Genomic DNA, 22,453 nt, shown 5'->3' on the forward strand with positions numbered 1-22,453 from the left:
TCACTGGCAGTAAAGGGGTTAATTGTGTTCCTTGGGAGGTGATTCTAACTGAAGGGGACTGATTAGAGGAAGTGACGGATCGTGGTTCCTAGCTAATAGGAACACACAATCTGTCACTCCTCGTGGCCGGCGGTTATCGCGACCGTCGGCCACGAGCATTGCCCCCCCTTCGCCTGCTACCCCGATCCCACGGTTCACAGGATCGTGCTGACCTGCCGCAGTAAAATGACGGCGGCTGGTCGGCAAGCGGGTAAGCAACAGACAGCATGGATTCATAAAAGACAGAAGTTGTCAAACAAACCTGATTTCTTTTTTATGAGGAGGTAAGTAAAACCTTGGACAGAGGGGTGGCTGTGAACATGGTATACCTGGATTTTTTAAAAGCATTTGACACAGTTCCCCACACATGTCTAATGTGTAAGGTAAAGTCTGCAGGCTTGGAAAGATCAATTTGTAAATGGATAGAAAACTGGCTAAAAGACAGAATTCAGAGCATAGTGGTTAATGACTCTTACTCTGAATGAGGTCTTAGGTTATCAGGGGTGTACCTCAAGGTTCAGTGCTGGGACCCTTACTGTTTATTATATTTATAAATGATATAGGGTCTGGGATTAAAAGTAACATTTCTGTCTTTGCAGATGACAAATAAGTGGTCCATATAAGTGGTCCATATAGTCATATAGTGAACTTGGTGTTGAGTTATTCACCTTAAAGTCATCACAGAGGACAAGGGTGCACTCTTTACGTCTAGAGGAAAAATTATTTCATAGCCAAATACAGAAAGGTTTCTTCACAGTAAGAGCTGTGAAAATGTGGAATAGACTCCCTCCACAGGTGGTTCTGGCAAGCTCAGTAGATTGCTTTAAAATGTATAGAATATAACTGGGTACTAACATTTATAGGTAAAGTTGATCCAGGGAAAATCGGATTGCCTCTTGGGGGATCAGGAAGGAATTTCTTACCCTGCAGTAGCAAATTGGATCATGCTTTGCTGGGGTTTTTTGCCTTCCTTTGGTTCAACTGTGGATATAGGTTTGTGTATATGGGATTGTATTATTATATTATTATTATTTATTTTTTTGGTTGAACTTGTGTCTTTTTTTCAGCCTAACTATGTAACTATGTAAGGAATTTGGAGAGTTGGAGGAGGCTGAGCGCATTATAATGTATTTTTAAGCTAATAATACATACTTGAATACATTTTTTTTCTTGAAACCAGAGTTTAGTGTCACTTTAACGGTACAATAAAAAACACGTCAGATACACTATGCGTGAACAAAAAAGAAACAATACAATTGCATATTCTTGTCCATCTATCAATTTATTGAGCAACTTAATAGATAGAAATAGGCTGAATACTCTGTGTAAAAAGACTTCAACTTTTCATTCACAATAATGTAAGTTGGAAATGTTACCCAGCAGTGAAAGTGGTAATCAGTTTCAAATCCTGTTTTATATCTCTTATTGCAATATATAAACAAAAAATATAAAAGGTGGTACAAACAATTTTAAAGAGAACTAATAAATAACATTTTTACAAACATGCTTTTGTTTGTGTTTTAATAATATTTTATATGAAAATTTTAAGATATACTACAGATTATGTTATAATGTTGAATGATATAAAATATAAGCAATATTACACACATGAACAAATTCAACAATTAGCCAAGGTACAGTGCTTGCATACCTTTGGCTGTGTGCTTGTTTGTGACCAAAATGTTGCCTGTTGCAATACTGTAGATGGCAGAGTGCATTGTAAAAGCCGTGGGGTTTTGTTATTGAATATACTGGGTCGGATACTGCGTGTTATATCTATGTTGTGAGCATCTGAATAAATCGCTCTGTCTAATACTATTAAGTAGATAGTTTAAACTTGGTTTCAAATTATCTGAGCCATAATAAATGTTGGACAACTATACTTATATCAAATTTAGCACCCTCCTTTTACCCTCCCCATTCTAGTTATAACCATTTCTAAATAGCTGAGATCCTCTAATAACCTGGTCAGTAAGGCAAGCCATAGATTATCAATTTTCTTTCCCAAAATTGCTTGATTTCCCCATCAGCACAGGAGTTTTGATAGGGGAATTCCTCCTGCAGTGCTATTGTATTCTGCCGGTTAGGAGCCTTCCCTGTTGGCAGAACACGGTGGTTAGTGGAAAACCAGAGTGCCAATACATGAATCAAAATTTGGCCAGTCCCCGCTGAACCGTACACATTTCGATCCATTTATTTCCCACTTAAAGTGTTACTAAACCCTGCATTCGCTATATCTGGTCTCCCACAGTACACAGAACATGGAATGCAATTATTTTAGCAAATATAAACTGCTAAATACCATTTCTCATCAGCGGTATAAAGCAGTCTTGTAACTTCTATCAGTGTCCATCCGAGCACTAGTTAAAGCTTGTAGGAGGAGTTTTCATTCTCCGACTGTTTTATCAGGCTGAATGACTCCTGGCCCTCTGTCTTGACAGTGCTGATTGGCCCTGTACTGATCACATGCACATTCCCCCAAAAAATTTAAAAATCTCTAGCGATACACCCCAAGTTGAGCATGTGCAGAGTGTTCTCAAGGTTCTTTAGTGAGCATAACAAGCATGCTTTACCGGATATACAGGCTGATTTTACTCTTGTGGGTTTAGTAACACTTTAAGTAGAGGAGTTCCAGCCCTCTGCATAGGGGCAGCACTATACAGTGCTGCATAGTCTTTTCTTCATATTCCCTTTAAAAAAAGGCATGTCCCTGCAGACTGCCAAGTAGATGACCTATTGAGAATATTGCATGTGCAAGAGAGGAAGACTGGAGCGCAGCTGTTCCTGAACCAATGCTCCAGCTCCTTTGTGGTATGTAAAACGTGGTATAGTTAGAATAGGGGGGGTGAGGAGGTGTTGTTGAGATTAACATTTTTTTTTTTAATATAGTGGTCTTTTAAACATGATTTAGTGTAGGCATTTATAAAAACATACATTCCAAACAAAACTTCCCAACAATAACCCTAATAATAATAATGGCCATATACACTCAGTTCTCAATTCTGCAATCCTTTTAATTGTTTTTTTAAACTGAAAATGGGTGGAATTGCTACAAAATTGCCAACATTAAACTTTGTTGATATAAATGTCACTAGGGTTATTCACTTTGCTTCTGATTAGGAGCTGCAGCTGTTAACCTTCATAGTGCCGAAAGGCAGTATCTGGTGGCTGGGAAGTGGATACAGCATGTAGGATTGATAGCAGAAAAAAAAAAAATTATTAAATGACCCCCCTTAAATTGAAAGAAAGTAATGAAATGCCATCTTCTTCTTTTTGAATAAGGCAGAGAAGTAATGTCTATCAGTAGGCTAAGTAGGTTTGTTTTTTTTAAATTGCAGCTATTCACCCTGTAAAACTGCATGTACATTCATTCTATGCAGATCGGGGCGAAACCAAATATTATTTTACTATTTTTTCTGCAGCTCAAATTTTATTATCCATACAGAATAGACTGAACCAGGAAATACTGCATTATGGGTACTTAATGGAGCTGATGATCCATACATATGTACAGTACTTACTTATCATACATACAGTATCTCACAAAAGTGAGTACACCCCTCACATTTTTGTAAATATTTTATTATATCTTTTCATGTGACAACACTGAAGAAATGACACTTTGCTACAATGTAAAGTCGTGAGTGTACAGCTTGTATAACAGTGTAAATTTGCTGCCCCCTCAAAATAACCCAACACACAGCCATTAATGTCTAAACCACTGGCAACAAAAGTGAGTACACCCCTAAGTGAAAATGTCCAAATTGGGCCCAATTAGCCATTTTCCCTCCCCTGTGTCATGTGACTCGTTAGTGTTACAAGGTCTCAGGTGTGAATGGGGAGCAGGTGTGTTAAATTTGGTGTTATTGCTCTCACTCTCTCATACTGGTCACTGGAAGTTCAACATGGCAAAGAACTCTTTGAGGATGATGTGACATACTGAAGCAGAGCATTATCCACTTCCTTCAGAGACTGGGCCGCAGGGCAGTATTCCAACATGATAACAACCCCAAACACACCTTCTAGGTGACCACTGCCTTGCTAAAAAGCTGAGGGTAAAGGTGATGGACTGGTCAAGCATGTCTCCAGACCTAAACCCTATTGAGCATCTGTGGGGCATCCTCAAACAGAAGGTGGAGGAGTGCAAGGTCTCTAACATCCACCAGCTCTGTGATGTCGTCATGGAGGAGTGGGAGAGGACTCCAGTGGCGACCTGTGAAGCTCTGGTGAACTCCATGCCCAAAAGGGTTAAGGCATTGCTGGAAAATAATGGTGGCCACACAAAATACTGACACTTTGGGCCTAATTTGGACATTTTCACTTAGGGGTGTTGTAACGACACCCAGAGTATGAAAGAGGTTAAAGCCGTTTAGGACATTCCATTTCCGAACACAAAGGCAGCTACCGAACACTCCAATCAGCCGAACAAGAAACCCATACAAATAATTCTTCCCCCCAAGTACGAGACAAGGCTCTGTACGGAGGGTCAAACAGGAATCAGACTCTTTATTAGAACCAAAATTACAAGTCTTTATATACAGTTAAAGAGGAGGTTCCTACCTCCTGCTCATATTACTCTAACAATACAACTGTAACCAGAAACCTAATTAACATGAGCTAGTTTACTAAATCATTTACCCAGACTAGGTGACTCAGAGACATGACCTTTAGGACAGATTTGTGGTCATCGAGCTTCACACATTAGTATAAACACAGGACACCTTCTCACAATAGCAGAAGCTAATTACAATTAACAATACAAACAGTGATCTCTCCCCCTCCTCAGCCTAGTAGGCAACAAACTATAGTATGAGGTGACTGTCCGGCTCCTACTCAGTTCTGGAGGCCAATGTGATCAGCTCTCTCAACTAACATGTTGAGTTCAGAATCAAACAAACCAAGAATAGTCTTTATATATATCCTGGGAGATATTGTGGATAAATATTACTGTCCCATTTTAAGTAGTCCAATCATATTCTCAGGGTTCATTCTTTTCTTGGTCACCCTGCTCCCAACAGTGACTCCCGTCACATGTTTACTCACTTTTGTTGCCAGCGGTTTAGACATTAATGGCTGTGTATTGAGAATTTTTATGGGGACAGCAAATTTACACTGTTATACAAGCTGTACACTCACTTCTTTACATTGTAGCAAAGTGTAATTTCTTCAGTGTTGTCACATGAAAAGATATAATGAAATATTTACAAAAATGTGAGGGGTGTACTCACTTTTGTGAGATACTGTAAATACTTATTTGGCTCTATCTAGTGGCCATAATGCAATATTTTCCTGATTTACTCTATTTCATATGAGTAATAACATGAGACCTGGAGAAAAAATAGTCTAATAACATCCATTTTTTACCCCATTTGCACAGAAAAAAGATGCAGTTTCACAGGATTACTAGCTCTGTAATTTTTTTATAAACAAACCTCTAACATTCCCTCAAATTAAATTGAAATAGGCTCAATTCACAAAGCTAAAGCACCAGAATAGATATCCTTATATATATAAAAAAAAAAAAAAGTGAATTATTTCCAGTTGAGTCCAATGAAATGCGAAAATTTCAGTCGATAGCTGTGTTTTAGTTTGGAGTTAAAGCAAAACAAATGGTAAATACAAACAGGCAGACGCACGTTATCTCTTCTGCAATAAATTTACTTACCTGCCTGTTTACAATCCTCTTCATATGTACACATGTACGCATATGCACCTCAGTATAATTTCCAGCATGGTGCCAGTGTTTCGGGATGAATGATTCCCGAGCATGCACAGGAACGACATCATCCTGTACCAGCCAATCAAGATGGCTGAAGATGGGCACCATCAAAAAACCAGGGAGAAATGCATGCATTGGACCTTTGGAGCAGAGGTAAGTATTCCTAACTTCAGTTCTGCTTTTAAACTTTGTGAATTGAGCTGTTTTAGGAAAACATAATTATGGTCAGAAAATATTTTATTCAAGCTTATTTGGTTGATATTATTATTTGTAAAATAGTACACTGCCAACAGAATTTGTAACTCTTAAAACAGCACAACTTTTAAAGCAGGTGCATCTAATTAATTTAGTATCTCTTTAGCTTTCAGTCTAATGACATTATTGGGCCCTTTTGTGCTTTTTACTTTAGAGCCTAATACTGATTTTTCATCACTGATAAATACTTCCAGTAAATTTGCTTAAAAGTAACAGTAAGCAATTGCAATCTGTGGGCAAAGATACATTTATACAATTCTATATTTTTAATATATACATGAAAAGGTGTGGTATTTTAGGTTTTATACATTGCCAGAAAATGTTTTGAATATGTACAATAGTGAACACTACATTGCTGCCTGTCCAAATCAAAAATGAATACACGATTTTAAAAGCTGAAGCGATAAATAAGCATATAGTATACAATTTTTGTTATGGTACTGTCAGTTTTACACAGAAGTTGGAATTATTTAGCTCATGGAAATGAAGGGATAGGAATCTGCAACAGACATTGCTAGAAAAAGAAAACTGCCAAAACTATCCAGGAATCATTTAGTAGTTACACTAAGGCCTCATGCAGACTGGACGTTTTTATCATGGCTGCTATGGGGGTCTATATGTTGGCCCATGTGTCCATGCACACAAAGGCGTTTAGAGGAAGAAAAACCCCCCACAGCCAGCACGTCCAGGAGGAGTGGTGTTTTGGCAGAAAATCGATTTATGTGTGTAAACACGCATTGACACTAGGCATGTTTAACGCTTGAGCATTAGTTAATTTCAATGACCAGAATAAAGGATTATTCTGGCCATTGAAATTAAGTATTGCTCAAGCGTTTGACAAGCCTAAACTAAACATGTTACATGCGTTTACAAGCTTCAAGCGTTTTGTTCTGCCAAAACGCTGCTGCCAGGAGGAAAGGTTTCTAGGAGAGATAGCAAAATGCCCAGTGTGCATGAGGCTTAAAGATAAGAAGACCACTTAGGTTACCTCCAGATTCTGCATCTGAGCAGGCCTAGAATTGTACTCCTTGCCCTGCTAAGCCAACTGTCTTGTGCCACTTCTTCCTACTCAGTCTACTGACTATTTCGTTTAAATCTAACACGATCAGATGACACAGGCACATTGAAGAAGGGGGCTAAAAAAACTGTTTTCTTACTGCTCTGGTACACCTATAATGTTTAAAGGGTTAGTTCAATTTTACAAAAAAACTGCCTATGCAGTTATTCAACTTTAGTCAGAGCTGCACAAATTGTTTTGTATCTACAAACTTCCCTTATCTTCCTGGGCACCTATTTTTTGTAAAGGTGAACTAACCCTTTAACAAGAGAAAAAGAAACTGTCAACCTATTCTACTAGCAATTTGGTTCTAGATATATGGACCCAAAGTGTTCAAACTGTAAAAACACAGAACATGAGTCTACCAACAAAGATGTGATACTGTGCAGAAATAGCAAACATGCAGGGGCATACAGGATGTCAGTCTGGAACCTTTTATTGCATGTAAGAATGCATTATTGACATTTAGTAATATGTGGGTGACAATGTGCAACCCCCTGACAGCGATATTCCCCATAGTCATGACCTAAGTTGGGTATGAAGTAATCCGACCCTACTCCTAGATGGATCTACTCCCTGTCTAATAGGTATGTGCTGTGCAACATCCAATTGTGAGACTACAAAGGGCATCCTTGAGCATGCAGGGGATACACACGTATCCTGTACCTCACTTCTATCAACAAGACCTTTGTAAGCAGTGGAGTGTCACCAGCTATGTCTGGATAGAAACCAAAAACTGTGAGAGTAGAATGTGCCCTTGTATGCATTTCAGGGCCTTTATTTTAGCTGAAGCTTAGCTCTGATAAAGTTGAAATTTCACTTTAAAGGTTATTCCATCTTAGGGTGACAGCTGCTCTATTAACTTGTACAAGCTCTAATAAAAATACTTTGGGTTTCATGTATTTAAACTAGGGGGAAATGGCTATGGTCTCTATTTTAACCAGATGAACACTTCTAATTTGATAACTTTGCTACCCAATAATTATCAGCTGGCATTAATCTGGCAGCTTTCTTTCAGTATGAGGCCTACTGTCCTTATTTCCTTGCCTTCTTCTGTGCTTTTTGGGCATATGGTTACATAGTCAAACAGAAATATATATATATATATATATATATATATATATATATATATATTTGCTCTGGATATAAAAGAATACTTCAAAGAGAGCATAGTTGAGTTGTCTACTGGCACCATGGAGCTAAACAAATTCGTCAGACTCTATGTATTATTAGGTAAGATATACAAACTAAACATGATTCATTTGGTAACAGCAATAGGAACATATGTACAAGCCAATAAAGCATTCTAAAAGTAGAAATACTATTGTCTATGTCATATGGGTAAAATAAAATGAGAGGTTAACAACATTGGTGGTTTCCAATTGTCCATAGACTTCCTGTAACATATTCGATGTATTCACTTTGGCATGAACAAACATAAACTATGACAAAATTCTCTAGTTTGCTTAGTACAAATGTCCTTTAAAAGATTTCCAAAAACATGGATGCTCTAAAATGTGGCATCACGGTGTTACAGTAAAAATTGTATATAAAAAAAACATGCATCCTCTGTGGGAAAAAAAGTAGTTACATTACTGGCTCTTGTAGATACTATGTCCCCTTTTATTTCTGTGGATGGGCGTAGATTAACATCTGTATGCCATTCTGTTGTTCTTATATGCTGTGCTTAATTTTTCTTCCCTACAATTCTGGTGAAATCTGTGCATTATTGGCTGCTGAAAGAGCTAGGTACGGCTCAACCCATGTTAAAACGATGCTCTCCTCGGGTTATGTGTGATGAAAATTCATACCTGTCCTGGCTCTGATAACCACACATGTTGCATTCAAATGGGTCACGGAAGCCATGACAACCCATGTGGATAGTGTACATCACATGATCCAAGAAAAGAACTCGGCAGTGCTCACATTTGTGAATTTTTAGTGGCTCTCCATTGCTACTGATCACTTTAAAAGCATCTTGTGAATTGTCACTGGCAGCCCTAAACATATCAAATGGCTTGTTTTCTTTTAGAGACAGCCCATTTCTGGGATGAGGGGTCATGTGATTTGTGAGATAAATAAGGCCTCCCCTGTCCTCATTGTTGCTTTCAGTGTCTGTGGAGTCTTGGCAACTATTGCTTGGTGATACCTCCTTTTCAGAAGAGACGGATTTAACCTGGGAAAGCAGCAGTAAATTTTCCACTGCACTTTCATGGGCTGCTTGGTTGGGATGAGAGGCAATGTCAGAGTGAGGCTTGTGTAGGGCATACATTGTGTTTATGGCTGGAACAACTTCAGGACCACCTGGAGGGGTCTGCACCAGAGTACGCAAAGATTCTGCTCCCAGATATGTAATAGCATTGTTGATTGCCTGATCCATGACATGTGTCTGCATCATGTCACTCTCCTTCTCATAATTAGAAGTACCATCAAATGGGAGATCTGTCAACCGCTTCTCCCCTATGAGAAAAACAAAAAAAAATTAAATTATATATATGTTTTAATACATTTGCAGAGATATAAATAACATCCTAGAAACGGTGCTGTTCTATCCTTTCATGAAACTTGTCTAGTCATCCATTTGACTTTCCTTGCCCTTGTATTTAACCTATCCTATATATCACACCTTTCTATCTTTATACATGATACACAAAAATATTTATTTTAGGGGATATAGGCAGGTTGCTTTTTTTTATATATAACAATACTACTGTCATGGTGTTGAGTATAATTAATTAAAAATAAAAACAGGACAATTAAGAAGATCTTAAAAATAACCTTAGAGAGTTCAGATTAATTAAACAAACTGAAGTAAGATGGATTGCGCTCCTTGACACTTTAATGCCTAAAGATTTGAATAGGCACTAAAATTTGCATCTTTTTTTTATAGGATACATATTGGTTATTCTGTGTTTACACATTGTGTTTATTTTTTTGTGTAATATTTAGGCCTGGTTTACACTGATGTGATTTCAGATGCGTTCCAGAATGCATGGAACCGCATGCCAAAGGAAATAACATGATTTTCTATGGAGGCAGTTCACATATATGCTGGCTAAATATGATGCAATTTTTAAAAGGGTCCTGTGCATCTTTGGAGTGGTGCAGTGCGATTTTGAGTTCCATATAGTTGACTGGAAACTGCATGCAAAAAGCATATCTGTTTATAGACAATGCGATTCAAGTGCAATTTGTAAACGTCTGTGCTGTGTTTCTGACCTGCATTCGAGATAGAGAGAGAGATCCCAGGTCAAAAAATCCAAATTGCAGCCACATGTAAAACAGTTGAATCACAGCTGAACTTGCATCAAGTCGCATTGGACGTGATCCTTGAAATCAAACTAGAAAACTCATTCAAATCTCACCACATCAGTGTGAACCTAGCCTTAGGTGCAGATGGAAAGTGACGGTAACATTGTAGTATCTCTTAGGAATTGTTAGCTGGTTCAAATAAGCAATGCCTGAATGAATGCATGTCAGCTGCTTCTTTTTCCCAGTCAATTGAGGATATGATTTCAACACATGTATGTAATATGCTGTTTTATGCTTCTTGCACCTGTTGAAAGACCCTTGGGGGGGGGTCCCAAACTGTTGTACGGATGAAAGGATTATGCAGATTGAAAATAAAGGATAAAGTGCTGCAGACTGGACTTTGCTTTCTTATATACAAGCAAGCCTGGGCTGGCACTATATTTGCTGTGCACCTACAATATCTGCACCTGCTGGATGCTGCCTGCAATATCTGGAACTTAAAAAAATGATATGATACATCAACTTTGGTGAACAATTTAAACACAACTGAATGACTTACATTAGGGAAGATATCACCCCTCATCAAACAGCTCAGTCTATAGTTTCAATCAGACAAAATCAGTCACTTAGCAGTCTGCTACTGCTATTTCTGTCTACTTAGCAAACCCACTGTTCTTTGAGAATCCTTTGTCATGCATTAAATATTTATAAAACAAAAAAATGCATACATATAGTAAAACGGCTATAAACAGTTTAGAGACATATATATAACAAAAAAACAACTAAAATAAAACTGAATAAAAACCTGAATAGTTTTTAAAAAATTCTACTGGGGTCAGTTTAGATAAACATTTATTGCAGTATGCAAAAATTGTTCATAAACTTTAGTCTTTCCTTAGGTATTTACCACCATGGTATGACCTATGACTCTTAGCTGAAACATCAGATTGCAGAAATAACCATTTAAGACCAGCCCCAAGTTTTTGGTGCATTCTGGGTGAGCATGCATTATGCCAAATACCCTTGTATATTTATGTAGACCTAGATAAATGCATCTTTGAATACATATCTAATAGGCTAAGGGTATATAGGGCTGTTTAGTTGCATGTTACAGATAAAAGGCGGACGGCGGGGCCAGCTCCAGCAGCACACAAAAGACATGAGAGGGAGACAGCCTGCGCTGCAGTCTCCATGACAGCATGATGGTGTAACCTCTCAGCAAGGCACTCAGTTAACAGAGGTGCCTCAACAAGTATCGGTTGGGCAGGCAATACAAGCCCCAGATACCAATGTACTGCTGGAGGATGAGGTTCAACAACATGTGGTACAGCCTCCAGCAGTGGGTGAGTGAAATCAATTATCTGTGTTATCTGGGCTAGTAGGTTCACTGTCCTCTCTTGTTCAATCTCTGTTTAAAGTGTCAGTTCCTGCTGTTTCTCCAACTGCTCTGGTCTCTATGCCAGTTAACCCTTCTGTTAACTCTTCTGCTGCTGATCTGTCTGCTCCTCCTTTCAGTTTAACCTCTCAGTACAGTAATCTGGTGAATGTTGGAATTCAAAATTACATTTTAGTTCATGTCCCTGATACATGTATGAAAGATGTCATGCCCTGTGAGATGTCTCCATTAGGATATCAGTTAAATGCATCAGTTAAAGACAAAATCTGGAAAGGGGAATATATAGATATTCTTTCTCTCCTGCCTTCTCATAAGGATTTCATGGCTAGACCGGAAAAGAGGGGTTAAGAGAGAGGCGAGGAGGAGAGGCGCAGGCCAATTCTCAGGTCCTTTAATAACTGGCTACAAGCTTTTTGTATTTATTCTGGCATAATGGCAGAGAAGCACCCGGAATGGTGCGGGGGCCTTTTCCAAAATTTGAACCATATTTTAGAAGCATACAAGAACTTTAGTGGCCTGGGTTGGTTTTATTATGACAAGTCCTTCTGTCAAAAATTGTCCATACACCCCTCACTTAGGTGGGGAATGAAGGACGTGGGTCTGTGGCTCAATTTGATATTGCCCCAGAAGCAGGTGGCACCTAGACAAGCCACGGCCAACCATTCCACTGCAGCTTTTAGAAAAGACTGTTGTTTTGCATTTAATGACAGTCAATGCCGTTGGAATACTTCATGCAAATACAGGCATGAATGTTCAATTTGCGCTGGAGCGCATCCAGTGGCGAAATGTTTTAAGCAAAACGCAAATGTAGGTCCTGGTCCAGCACAGAGGGATATTTTTTGCAAAAGCCTGCACTCCAGTGAGGCTGGAAAACATGCGCCTGCGGCTGTACAGCTACCCAAACAGGGAGAAGGCATGTTTACTCATTGAAGGATTTGCTAATGGCTTTCCGCTGCCTTCTTTTTTGGGAGCTGGGTGTAAAATGGTGGAAAATTTAAAGTCCGTGGATCAGTTTCCCCAGGTGGTAAGGAATAAGTTGTGTAGGGAACTGGTGGAAGGGCGGATTTCAGGGCCTTTTGAGCACCCTCCTTTCTGTAATATTCGTATTTCCCCATTGGGAGTGGTGCGAGAGCCTAATGAATTTTGAATCATACACCATTTGTCCTTTCCAAAAGGTGATTCATCGAACAATGATATCGATGAGGATTTATGTTCAGTTTCTTACGCCACGTTTGAGGAGGCGATTTGTAAACTTAGGTTGTTCGGCCCTGGGGCATTGTTGGCAAAGGCTGACATAAAATCGGCTTTTCGGCTCTTGCCTGTTTCCCTATCGACATTCAATTCTTTAGGTTTTCACTTTGACGGGCAGTATTTTTTGACATGTGTCTCCCAATCGGATGTTCACTGTCTTGCTTTTATTTTGAGGCATTTTCCACATTCCTTCGTTGGGTTCTTTGTGTTCAATCTGGTTCAGATAGCGTAGTTCGCTTGGATGATGTTTGGATCTGTTGTTGGCATTTCAAGCTATGTCTCTGGATTTTGGTGTCCCTCTGGCTGAGGAAAAGACATGCTTCCCCAGCACGATGTTGGAATTTTTGGGCATTGAAATAGATACCTGCAGGATGGAATTTTGTTTGCTGGCGGCAAAATTGAATATATTGAAGTGGTTGATCGCGAGGGTGTTGCAAAAGAAGAAAATACGATTGAAAGAGATGCAATCACTCCTGGGTATCCTGGCGTTCGCATGTAGAATTATGCCAGTTGGCAGAATTTTTTCACGACGGCTCTACCTGGCTATATCCGGTTTGAAATCCCCTCTGGATCACATTAGAATGACTAGTCCTCTTAAAGAGGATTTGATGGTTTGGTCTAGTTTTCTCGACTGTTATAATGGAAAGTCCTTTTTTCAGTCTGATTTTGTAACGGCCCGGGATTTCCGTTTATTCACGGATGCTGCCGGCTCTAGAGGCTTTGGCGCTATCTGGGGAACGCATTGGTGCTGTGCAGCTTGGCCGGAGTCCTGGGTGAGCATGGGGGCTACCAGGAACGTGGTTCTACTAGAATTGTTCTCGATTTTGCTGGCTTTGGAATTGTGGGGATTAGAGTTTGCGAACAGGCGTATTTTGGTGGAATCTGATAACAAAGTCGTACTGTATGTGGTTAATTGTCTCTCGTCCAGTTCTTGCTTGGTGATAAAAGTCTTGCGACAGGTGGTTTTTAGATGCCTCAAATTTAATATTTGGTTGAAAGCTAAGTATACTCCTGGGATATTGAATAATATAGCCAATTCTCTATCTCGGTTTCAGATGGTCCGTTTTTGGCTTTTGCTTCCAGAGGCGGACGCAGAAGGCACCCCGTGCCCGAACCATCTGTGGGAGGTGATCTGAGGGCGGTGATGAATGCTATTAGGGGTTCGTTAGCCCCCAAGACTTGGTCCAGTTACTCAGCCGCTTGGAGCAGCTGGTTGTCTTTTGCTAGCACTAAAGGTTTTAATTTTAATAGACCATCTGAAGGCACTATTTTGGCTTTCTTGTCCATGTTAATGCGGTGGCCCTTTTTAAATAGCCATGTGATGAAAACGTTGGCTGGTAGGGGGTACAAGAGATAGACTTTTGTCTCAGATGACAGGCGACCAATCTCCCTTGACATCCTCAGGGCCCTTTGCAAGGTTACCAAAGTAGTTTGTTTTTCCTCTTAAGAAGCTTTACTGTTCAAGACAGCCTTTGTGCTCGCTTTTTCGGTGCATGGGAGTTGGTACAGACAAATAAGCAAGGTAATTCAGGGGTTCGGTTTGAGCTGTTGCTGATTGATCACTCGGGTGTTCATAATTGGCTGCAGCATTCAAAAACTGATCAATGTGGCAAGGGCAGATGGGTCAATCTGCAAGGGCAGATGGGTCAATCTGCAGGAGCACGATGATGTATTTATGTGCCCGGTAGCCACAGTTAGACAATTCATGGGGTTTAGGCCTTCCGGAGGGGTTTTTTTTCCTCATTAATGAAAACGTTAATTGAATGCCTCTTACCCAGTACCAATGCAGTCTTAAAAAAAGTTTGGAAAGAATGGGATTAAATAACCTCAGGTTTTCCTCCCACTCATTTAGGATAGGCGCAGCCTCTGAGGCGGCCTGGTTGGGATTACCAGAATCTGATATTAAAGAAATGGGGAAGTGGAAGTCCCAATGTTTTAAGTTATATGTTCGTCCTAATTTGTTTGTTTTAATTTTAGGTATCCAGCACACGGTGTGGATCCTGGGACACTCATTTATTTATTGGTCGCAAAAAAAGAGTGGCTCAACGCAGCTATTCAACAAATTTATCTCTGCACTCGGACTCTTTTAGGTTACTTTGGAAAGGTATAAGCGGCCTTCAGTGGTAACAACTGTACTTTCACTTGACCAGGTTGTGTCAAATATGGCCTCCACCATCTATTTTGGTTATTCACTTAAGGGGTAATGATTTGGGGAACGTAAAAACGTTAGACTTACTATTCATGATCAAGTGAGACTTGCATCGCTTTAGTATTTCTGCCCCAGGTACAACACTAGTTTTTTCCGAGGTGTTTCATCCTCTTTCCTGGCTCTCCTCTGCTCAGAGGAGTGTTATGGAAAAAATGAGGAAAAGAGTCAATAGGGCTCTGGAAAAATTCATGCCCCAGACTGGTGGATTGTCTTACCGGCATGTGGACCTGGAAGGTGGTTATCCAGGGTTGTATAGGCCGGATGGAGTTCACTTATCGGAAGTGGGTATTCGATATATTTAATTTGGGTTTACAGTATAGCATAGAGATGGCCACGACGTTTGGGGTGGGCAGGTCTTGATGCTCAAGCTTGGCGTGTGGGGACTGTTATTTATATTTAAAGTTGTGTTACTGCTCGAGTTCTAAAAACTGAGAAATCTGTTAATTGAATATTTATGAAGTTATGAGTTATAATAAAGAGTTATGGAAAATTAAAAAACCAATAAAGGTGTCGCGTCCAATTTTTTGCCAAATAAGATGTTTCACGTATTTATTTAATTATTTGTATCTGGGGAAGTTTGTTGCAGGTGGGTGTGGCCTGTAATCTCATGAAAAAAGGGGGCACAATACGGGGCCACTTTCCTGAGATTGTGGACCCCCCATCCCAGGTCAGGAGTAAGTTTATTAAATAGTGTGTGGTATAGTTAGCTAGGGTCGCCGCCCCTTTAAGAGGCAAGAATAGAGGTATTCAGGAGGAAACAATGAGGGCACAGGGAAATTTCTGAAAGTAAGAGGATAGGGTATAAAAGGGCCAGCAGGATAGGGGCTTTCCCTCTTTGCTGGTGGACAGTGAAGAAGATTGGAGCTCCTGCCCCAGTCGCGAACACCTGTTATGTGGTAGGGTCACCCTGGATTCCGGAGGGGACTGTTATTTATAATTAAAGTTGTGCTGCTACTCGAGTTCTAAAAACTGAGCAGGTAGAAATCTGTTAATTGAATATATATGAAGTTATGAGTTATAATAAAGAGTTATGGAAAATTAATTGTTTAAAACCAATAAAGGTGTCGCGGCCAATTTTTTGCCAAATAAGATGTTTCACGTATTTATTTAACTATTTGTATCTGGGGAAGTTTGTTGCGGGTGGGTGTGGCCTGCAATCTCATAAATGTTTATCATTATGAATGCGGGAAGTAATTTGATGTAAATTAAAGCTGCTATTATAATAGCACTTTTGGATATAGCAGGTAATGTTTTTGCCATCTGTGTCCCAATGAGGAGATTCTTCTTTAATTCTGTCCTAGAGAAACAATGGGAAGCAAGTGAAAATCACTCCAAAGCAGGGAAATTCTTTTACTAAGGCCTCACGTACACTACAGATGGAAGGCTGACAGCAGGTCAGCCTGATTTTGTAGGAGGAGTCGGGATGTATTTAAACCCTCCCTCCTTCCTCCTTGCCTGTCGACGGTGTCTCTCGTGTTGCAGTGGTGGCTCCGTCGTCACTTCCGGTTTCGGCACTTCCGTTTTCGTTCAGCGTGATGGCAGCTCAGGTTGGGCTGCAGCAGGTTCATATCGTTTCTCTAGGCACTCACGCCTGCGGTTTATGCGGGTTGTAAGTCTCGAGGGGGTGTTGCCTGCCTTTTCACGCAAAGGTCAGGTCAGGTGAATGGTTCGATCAGTTGGGCAGCGCCCAGCCTCGGTCTCCAGAGCCGGCTCCTCCGTTCTCGGTAAATCTTTATTTTCTCACCCCACTGTGGAGCGCTGCTCCATCATTCGATTCCCCTCCATCCCCCCGGTCATCCCCAGACAGTGTACGGCCAGTTCAGAGCACGGAGGGGGCAGTGCCACTCTGTCTGAAGACTGGCCGTATGTCCGAGGAGCGGGGCTTGTCCAGGCAATGGGTTGGACGAGGGTAGTGTGGGTTGGGCTCATAAGAGTGGTTGTAGGAATGGCTGAGGGTGCGGGTTAGTCTCGGTTCATTCTGACTGGTGTGCAAATTCCTGCTCACCAGTCAGAAGTGTGGGCTGGGCATGTCTGTGGGCATGTAAGTCTCGGAATATGCAGCATGGCATATCCGAAACTACATTTCCCGTCATCCTCCTTGATACACGATGTCACGGCCATATTTGACTCTCCATGGATGCGGCAGATGGCAGCCAGGGAGAGGGCTCTAAGGCATTCATGGCCCCGGTTTGGCTGGTCCGCCGGAATCCCCAAGCTGGGTACTGGCACTGGGTGTTAGGAGCATGGATGAGGAATCCCCTGCTGGAGGTACTGCATGCTGGCACCCAGTGCAGTTGGGGATTAGACAGCCTTCTTGCACCTAGCACCGTGGTTTCGACTGCAGGTTTGTCAGGTGAGTGGGTGCCCACATTGCCCGTTGTAGTGCATTTTGGCCAGTTATTAGGAACTGGACAAAAAAAAAAATTTGTTCAGTGCTTTCGTATCTCGTTCTCACTCACATTTTTGTCATGCGATTTTACATTTCTCATGCGATTTTTACGTTTCTTATGCGATTTATGTTTCTCATGCAATGTCACGTTTCTCTTGCGTTTTTACGTTTTTCTTGCGATGTTACGTTTTTCTTGCAATTTTAGGTTTCTCATGCGATTTTACGTTTCTCATGTGATTTTTCGTTTCTCATGCAATGTTAGGTTTCTCATGCGATTTTACGTTTCTCATGTGATTCTACATTTCTCATACAATGTCACGTTTCTCATGCAATGTCACGTTTCTCATGCAATGTCACGTTTCTCTTGCGATTTTACGTTTCTCTTCCGATTTTACGTTACCCATACGATTTTACATTTCTCTTGCGATGTTACGTTTCTCATGCAATGTCACATTTCTCTTGCGTTTTTACATTTTCATGCGATTTTATGTTTCTTCTGCGATTTTACGTTTCTTATGCGATTTTACGTTTCTCTTGCGATTTACGTTTCTCATTCGATTTTTCATTTCTCATGCAATGTTAGGTTTCTCTTGCGATTTTACGTTTCTCATGTGATTCTACGTTTCTCATACAATGTCACGTTTTTCATGCAATATCACGTTTCTCATGCAATGTTATGTTTCTCATACAATTTTAAGTTTCTCGGGCAATGTTAGGTTTCTTATGCGATTTTACGTTTCTCATGTGATTCTACGGTTCTCATACAATGTCACGTTTCTCATGCAATTTTACGTTTCTCATGCAATGTCACGATTCTCTTGCGATTTTACATTTTTCATGCAATTTTACGTTTCTCATACGATTTTACGTTTCTCATGCAATGTTAGGTTTCTCATGCAATTTTACATTTCTCATGTGATTCTACGTTTCTCATGCAATGTCACGTTTCTCATGCGATTTTACGTTTCTCATGCAATGTCATGTTTCTCTTGCGATTTTACGTTTCTCGTGCAATTTTACGTTTCTCTTGCGACGTTACATTTCTCATGCAATGTCATGTTTCTCTTGCGGTTTTACATTTCTCATGCGATTTTACGTTTCTTATGCGATTTTAAGTTTCTTATGCGATGTTACGTTCTCTTGCGATGTTACGTTTCTCTTGCGATGTTATGTTTCTCATGCAATTTTACATTTCTCATGCGATGTTACGTTTCTCATGCAATTTTTTATATTTCTATAACTTTCATTTCTAGGCCTACGCACGTTTCCCATGTGACGCACGTTTTTCCCGGGTTTCCACGTATCTCACGTTGCTCATACAGTTTACATGCTCGTGCAACTATGTTTCTCATGCAGCCTCGGTTCTCATGTTGCTCACGCTACTCACTCTTGTTCAGTTACGTTCCTTCACACAGCTTACATTCCTGTCGCAGGTTACTTTTCTCAGTCTGCTCACGGTTCTCACGCAGTTATGTTCCTCACCCAGTTGTGTGTTTTTTCATTCAGTTTGTGCTTGTTATTTTCATCATTTTGCTGGGTATTATGCATATGTTTTCATCATTTTAGTTATATTTTCACGGTTAGTCTTGGCATTATCCACTGCAGTTACCTGTCTCGTTTCAGGTTCGCACGGATTGAGTTGGTCGTTTTTAATTGGCTTGTGTAGTGGCAAGTCTCCTCATCCGTGTTACATACGTTACATCTTGGTTTCTGTTCAATAAGTTATCACTTGCCTGACACGTTTTCAGGTTCATTGTAACCAAGTCACAAGTTCATACGTCATGACTTCTCACTATTCGTTTCACTTGCCTGACATGTCTTCAAGTTGCATAGGCCTGAGTTTACGTTTTAATTTGCCTCACAAGCCTCAGGTATCTCGGCTTTGCTAGTTTCTGGAGAGTGTCACATTTTCAGTCCTGCATAACGGTTACTTTGTCATTTATTCTCGGTCACCTTCATATCAGTAGCGGTAAGGGAAGCATGAGATTTTCCTTTTTCTTAAGGTAGGTTGGGATTAATTTGGTTAACTCTTGTTAATGACAGTGTTTGTTCTCGTTTGCATAGGTCATCTCACCAGCAGCAGATATTGAAGACTTTGCCTCCATCCATCCAGCTTCGGTTAGGGGTTCTGTACATGGCTCTCCCATGTAGTATGCTGTCAGGTAGTCATCCACTGTGTTGGTGATTTCCTCCTCATCATAGTTTTCAAACAGGGTCCCGCTGTTCTACGGGAACTAACGTCATTTTCCTCTGTGCCCATGTCCCTCGGGCGGCAAGGGGAGATGGTTGGGCCGGTGATCGCACAGACAATCAGTCTACCTCAGGTGGTGTCAAACAGTTCCAGGTCTTTACTCTTTGTTGTATGTAGGCTGATTTGGCTGCCCTTTCAGTTCCATTTTTCAAATACTATAGGTTCATCAGTAAGGTAGTGTTTACAGCAGCAGATGTTCTGTCTCATTTTAGTTACCCGATTTTCCAGCAGGTCCCAGCCACGTACCCGTGTGCTACAACGTCCTGGCTTTCGTGCTACAATTGAAGCTTGGTCTACAAGTCGTTGTCAGTTTAAGCCTAGGAAGGCTGGTTACACGCCTGGGATACCTTCCAGGTTTTTTTCCGTCTCATTGTCCTAGGTTCTATGTGTTACATACATTCCATATGTACTTGCGTTCATTGCCTTTTGCCACTCTCAGCTCAAGCTTTCCACAAGCTGGCTCCCGGTCACAGTCCTAGATCGACTCATGGTGGTATCAGCGGAAGTACTCAGGGACGGGACACTTTGCTTGTCCCTGGTGCTCCCTTCTTCACTAGCGCAGTGCATAAAACATAAGACTTTCGGCACACCCCAGGTCACTTTTCCTGTTTCCACTCAGACCTTTCCAATACGATTACATGAGACTCTAGATACAAAAGGAAGGCTGACCGCAGGTCAGCCTGATTTTGTAGGAGGAGTCGGGCTGTATTTAAACCCTCCCTCCTTCCCTGTCGACGGTGTCTCTCGTGTCCCACCCACCTTTCCCCTTTTTTCTTGTTATCTCTACTCTTTTACTTCTACTTGGGTATTCCCCCTTTTAGGCATACTGACCATGTGACTTTCAGCACACCCCAGGTCACTTTTCCTGTTTCCACTCAGACCTTTCCAATACGATTACATGAGACTCTGAGTACAACTGCTAAACTGAGAGCAGTTGGGTGTTTTTTTCTGCAGCCCCTGAACTCTCCTCTATGTTATCTTATGTGAACATGTACACTCAGTTGTAGTTTAGAGACAGTTGAGGTTACAAGCATTTTTTTGAAAGCAGAAAAATCGCATTCATGACTGTAGTTTACCGGCATTTCAACGCCGAATGCTTGTAACCTCGGTCAACTTCGTTTATGCTTGTTTGCGTTTATAAGCGTTTTTAAAGGGGAAATATATTCCTGATAATTTTTGAACATATAAAAATGTTGAAAAAACGCTCATGTCTCCTTTCTACTATTATATATTTTTTGTTTTACCTATCACACTGAGGGTTTATTTGCTAAAGGCAAATTCACTTTGCACTACAAGTGCACTGCAAGTGCAGTCGTTGTAGATCTGAGGGGGACATGCAAGGAAAATAAAAAACAGCATTTTTGCTTGTACATGATTGGATGATAAAATCAGCAGAGCTTCCCCTCTTTTCAGATCTTCCCCTCAGTTTTACAGCTTGCAGTGCACTTGTAGTGCAGAGTGGATTTGCATCTAGTAAATCAACCCTAATGTAACCATCTAAATGCTGACCTGATATGTTGGATTACATGCTAATAAACCTTTGTAAAATAAAAATTTTGAAAAAACACAAATTTCACCACATGCTGTTGCCTGCGTCAATGGATAATTCCAATAGCAATGAAATCTGGTCCTCTGACACAATTTTCTACGTCTTCTACGTCTCTGGAGTCTCAGCAACAGCAACATCAGAAGCATTTCACACAAAAACACAAAAAACAAGACAGCTATTTACAAGCACATTGCTCTCTGTTCTCTCACAGAGTGGCTGCAATAGTTAATAATTTACTTGTTGTTTCTGCATTGTGGGCATTTGGGAGGGTCCCCTGAGGTTGCCTTTAACCACTTGCCGACCGCCGCACACATATATACGTCGGCAGAATGGCAGGCAAATGGACATACCTGTACGTCCCTTTAAATTTGCCGCCTATCGCGCCCGCCGTGGGAGCGTGCCCGCGGGTCCCGCAAACTTGATGTTTGCCGGCGGCCTGTGATTGCGGCAAGGAGAGGCAGAACGGGGAGATGACTATATAAACAAGGCATTTCCCTGTTCTGCCTAGCAACATTACAGGGATCTACTGCTCCCTGTCATCGGGAGCATTGATCTCTGTCATGTTGTAGTGAGCCCATCCCCCCACAGTTAGAATCACTCCCTAGGACACACTTAACCCCTTGATTGCCCCCTGGTGTTTAACCTCTTCCCTGCCAGTGTCATTTATACAGTAATCAGTGGCTATTTGTAGCTCCGATCGCTGTATAAATGACAATGGTCCCAAAATAGTGTCAAAAGTGACCGCCATAATGTCGCAGTCCCGATAAAAATTGCAGATCGTCGCCATTATTAGTAAAAAAAAAAATTAATAATAAAAATGCCATAAATCTAATCCCTATTTTGTAGAAGCTATAACTTTTGCACAAACCAATCAATATACACTTATTGCGATTTTTTTTACCAAAAATATGTAGAAGAATACATATCGGCCTAAACTGTGGAAGAAATTTGTTTTTTTATATAATTTTTGGGGATATTTATTATAGCAAAAAGTAAAAAATATTGCTTTTTTTTCAAAATTGTCTCTCTTTTTTTGTTTATAGAGCAAAAAAATAAAAACCGCAGAGGTGATCAAATACCACCAAA

General features: G+C 40.6%; 1 protein-coding gene across 10 annotated transcripts in view; it reads right to left on the reverse strand.

Moving 5' to 3' along the window:
• Positions 1–1,302: 1,302 nt before the first annotated feature.
• IKZF1 (IKAROS family zinc finger 1) overlaps positions 1,303–22,453 on the reverse strand; it is a 216,972-nt gene continuing 195,821 nt past the window's right edge. For all 10 annotated transcript variants that reach the window (XM_073630608.1, XM_073630614.1, XM_073630609.1 and 7 more), the window contains one exon: positions 1,303–9,530. In XM_073630608.1, the coding sequence (XP_073486709.1) occupies positions 8,827–9,530 (704 nt within the window). In that variant the 3' untranslated portion in view covers positions 1,303–8,826. The remainder of the gene's footprint in view (positions 9,531–22,453) is intronic.

This window comes from Aquarana catesbeiana, linkage group LG05 (genome assembly GCF_042186555.1).
Source record: "Aquarana catesbeiana isolate 2022-GZ linkage group LG05, ASM4218655v1, whole genome shotgun sequence".
Lineage (NCBI taxonomy): Eukaryota > Metazoa > Chordata > Amphibia > Anura > Ranidae > Aquarana > Aquarana catesbeiana.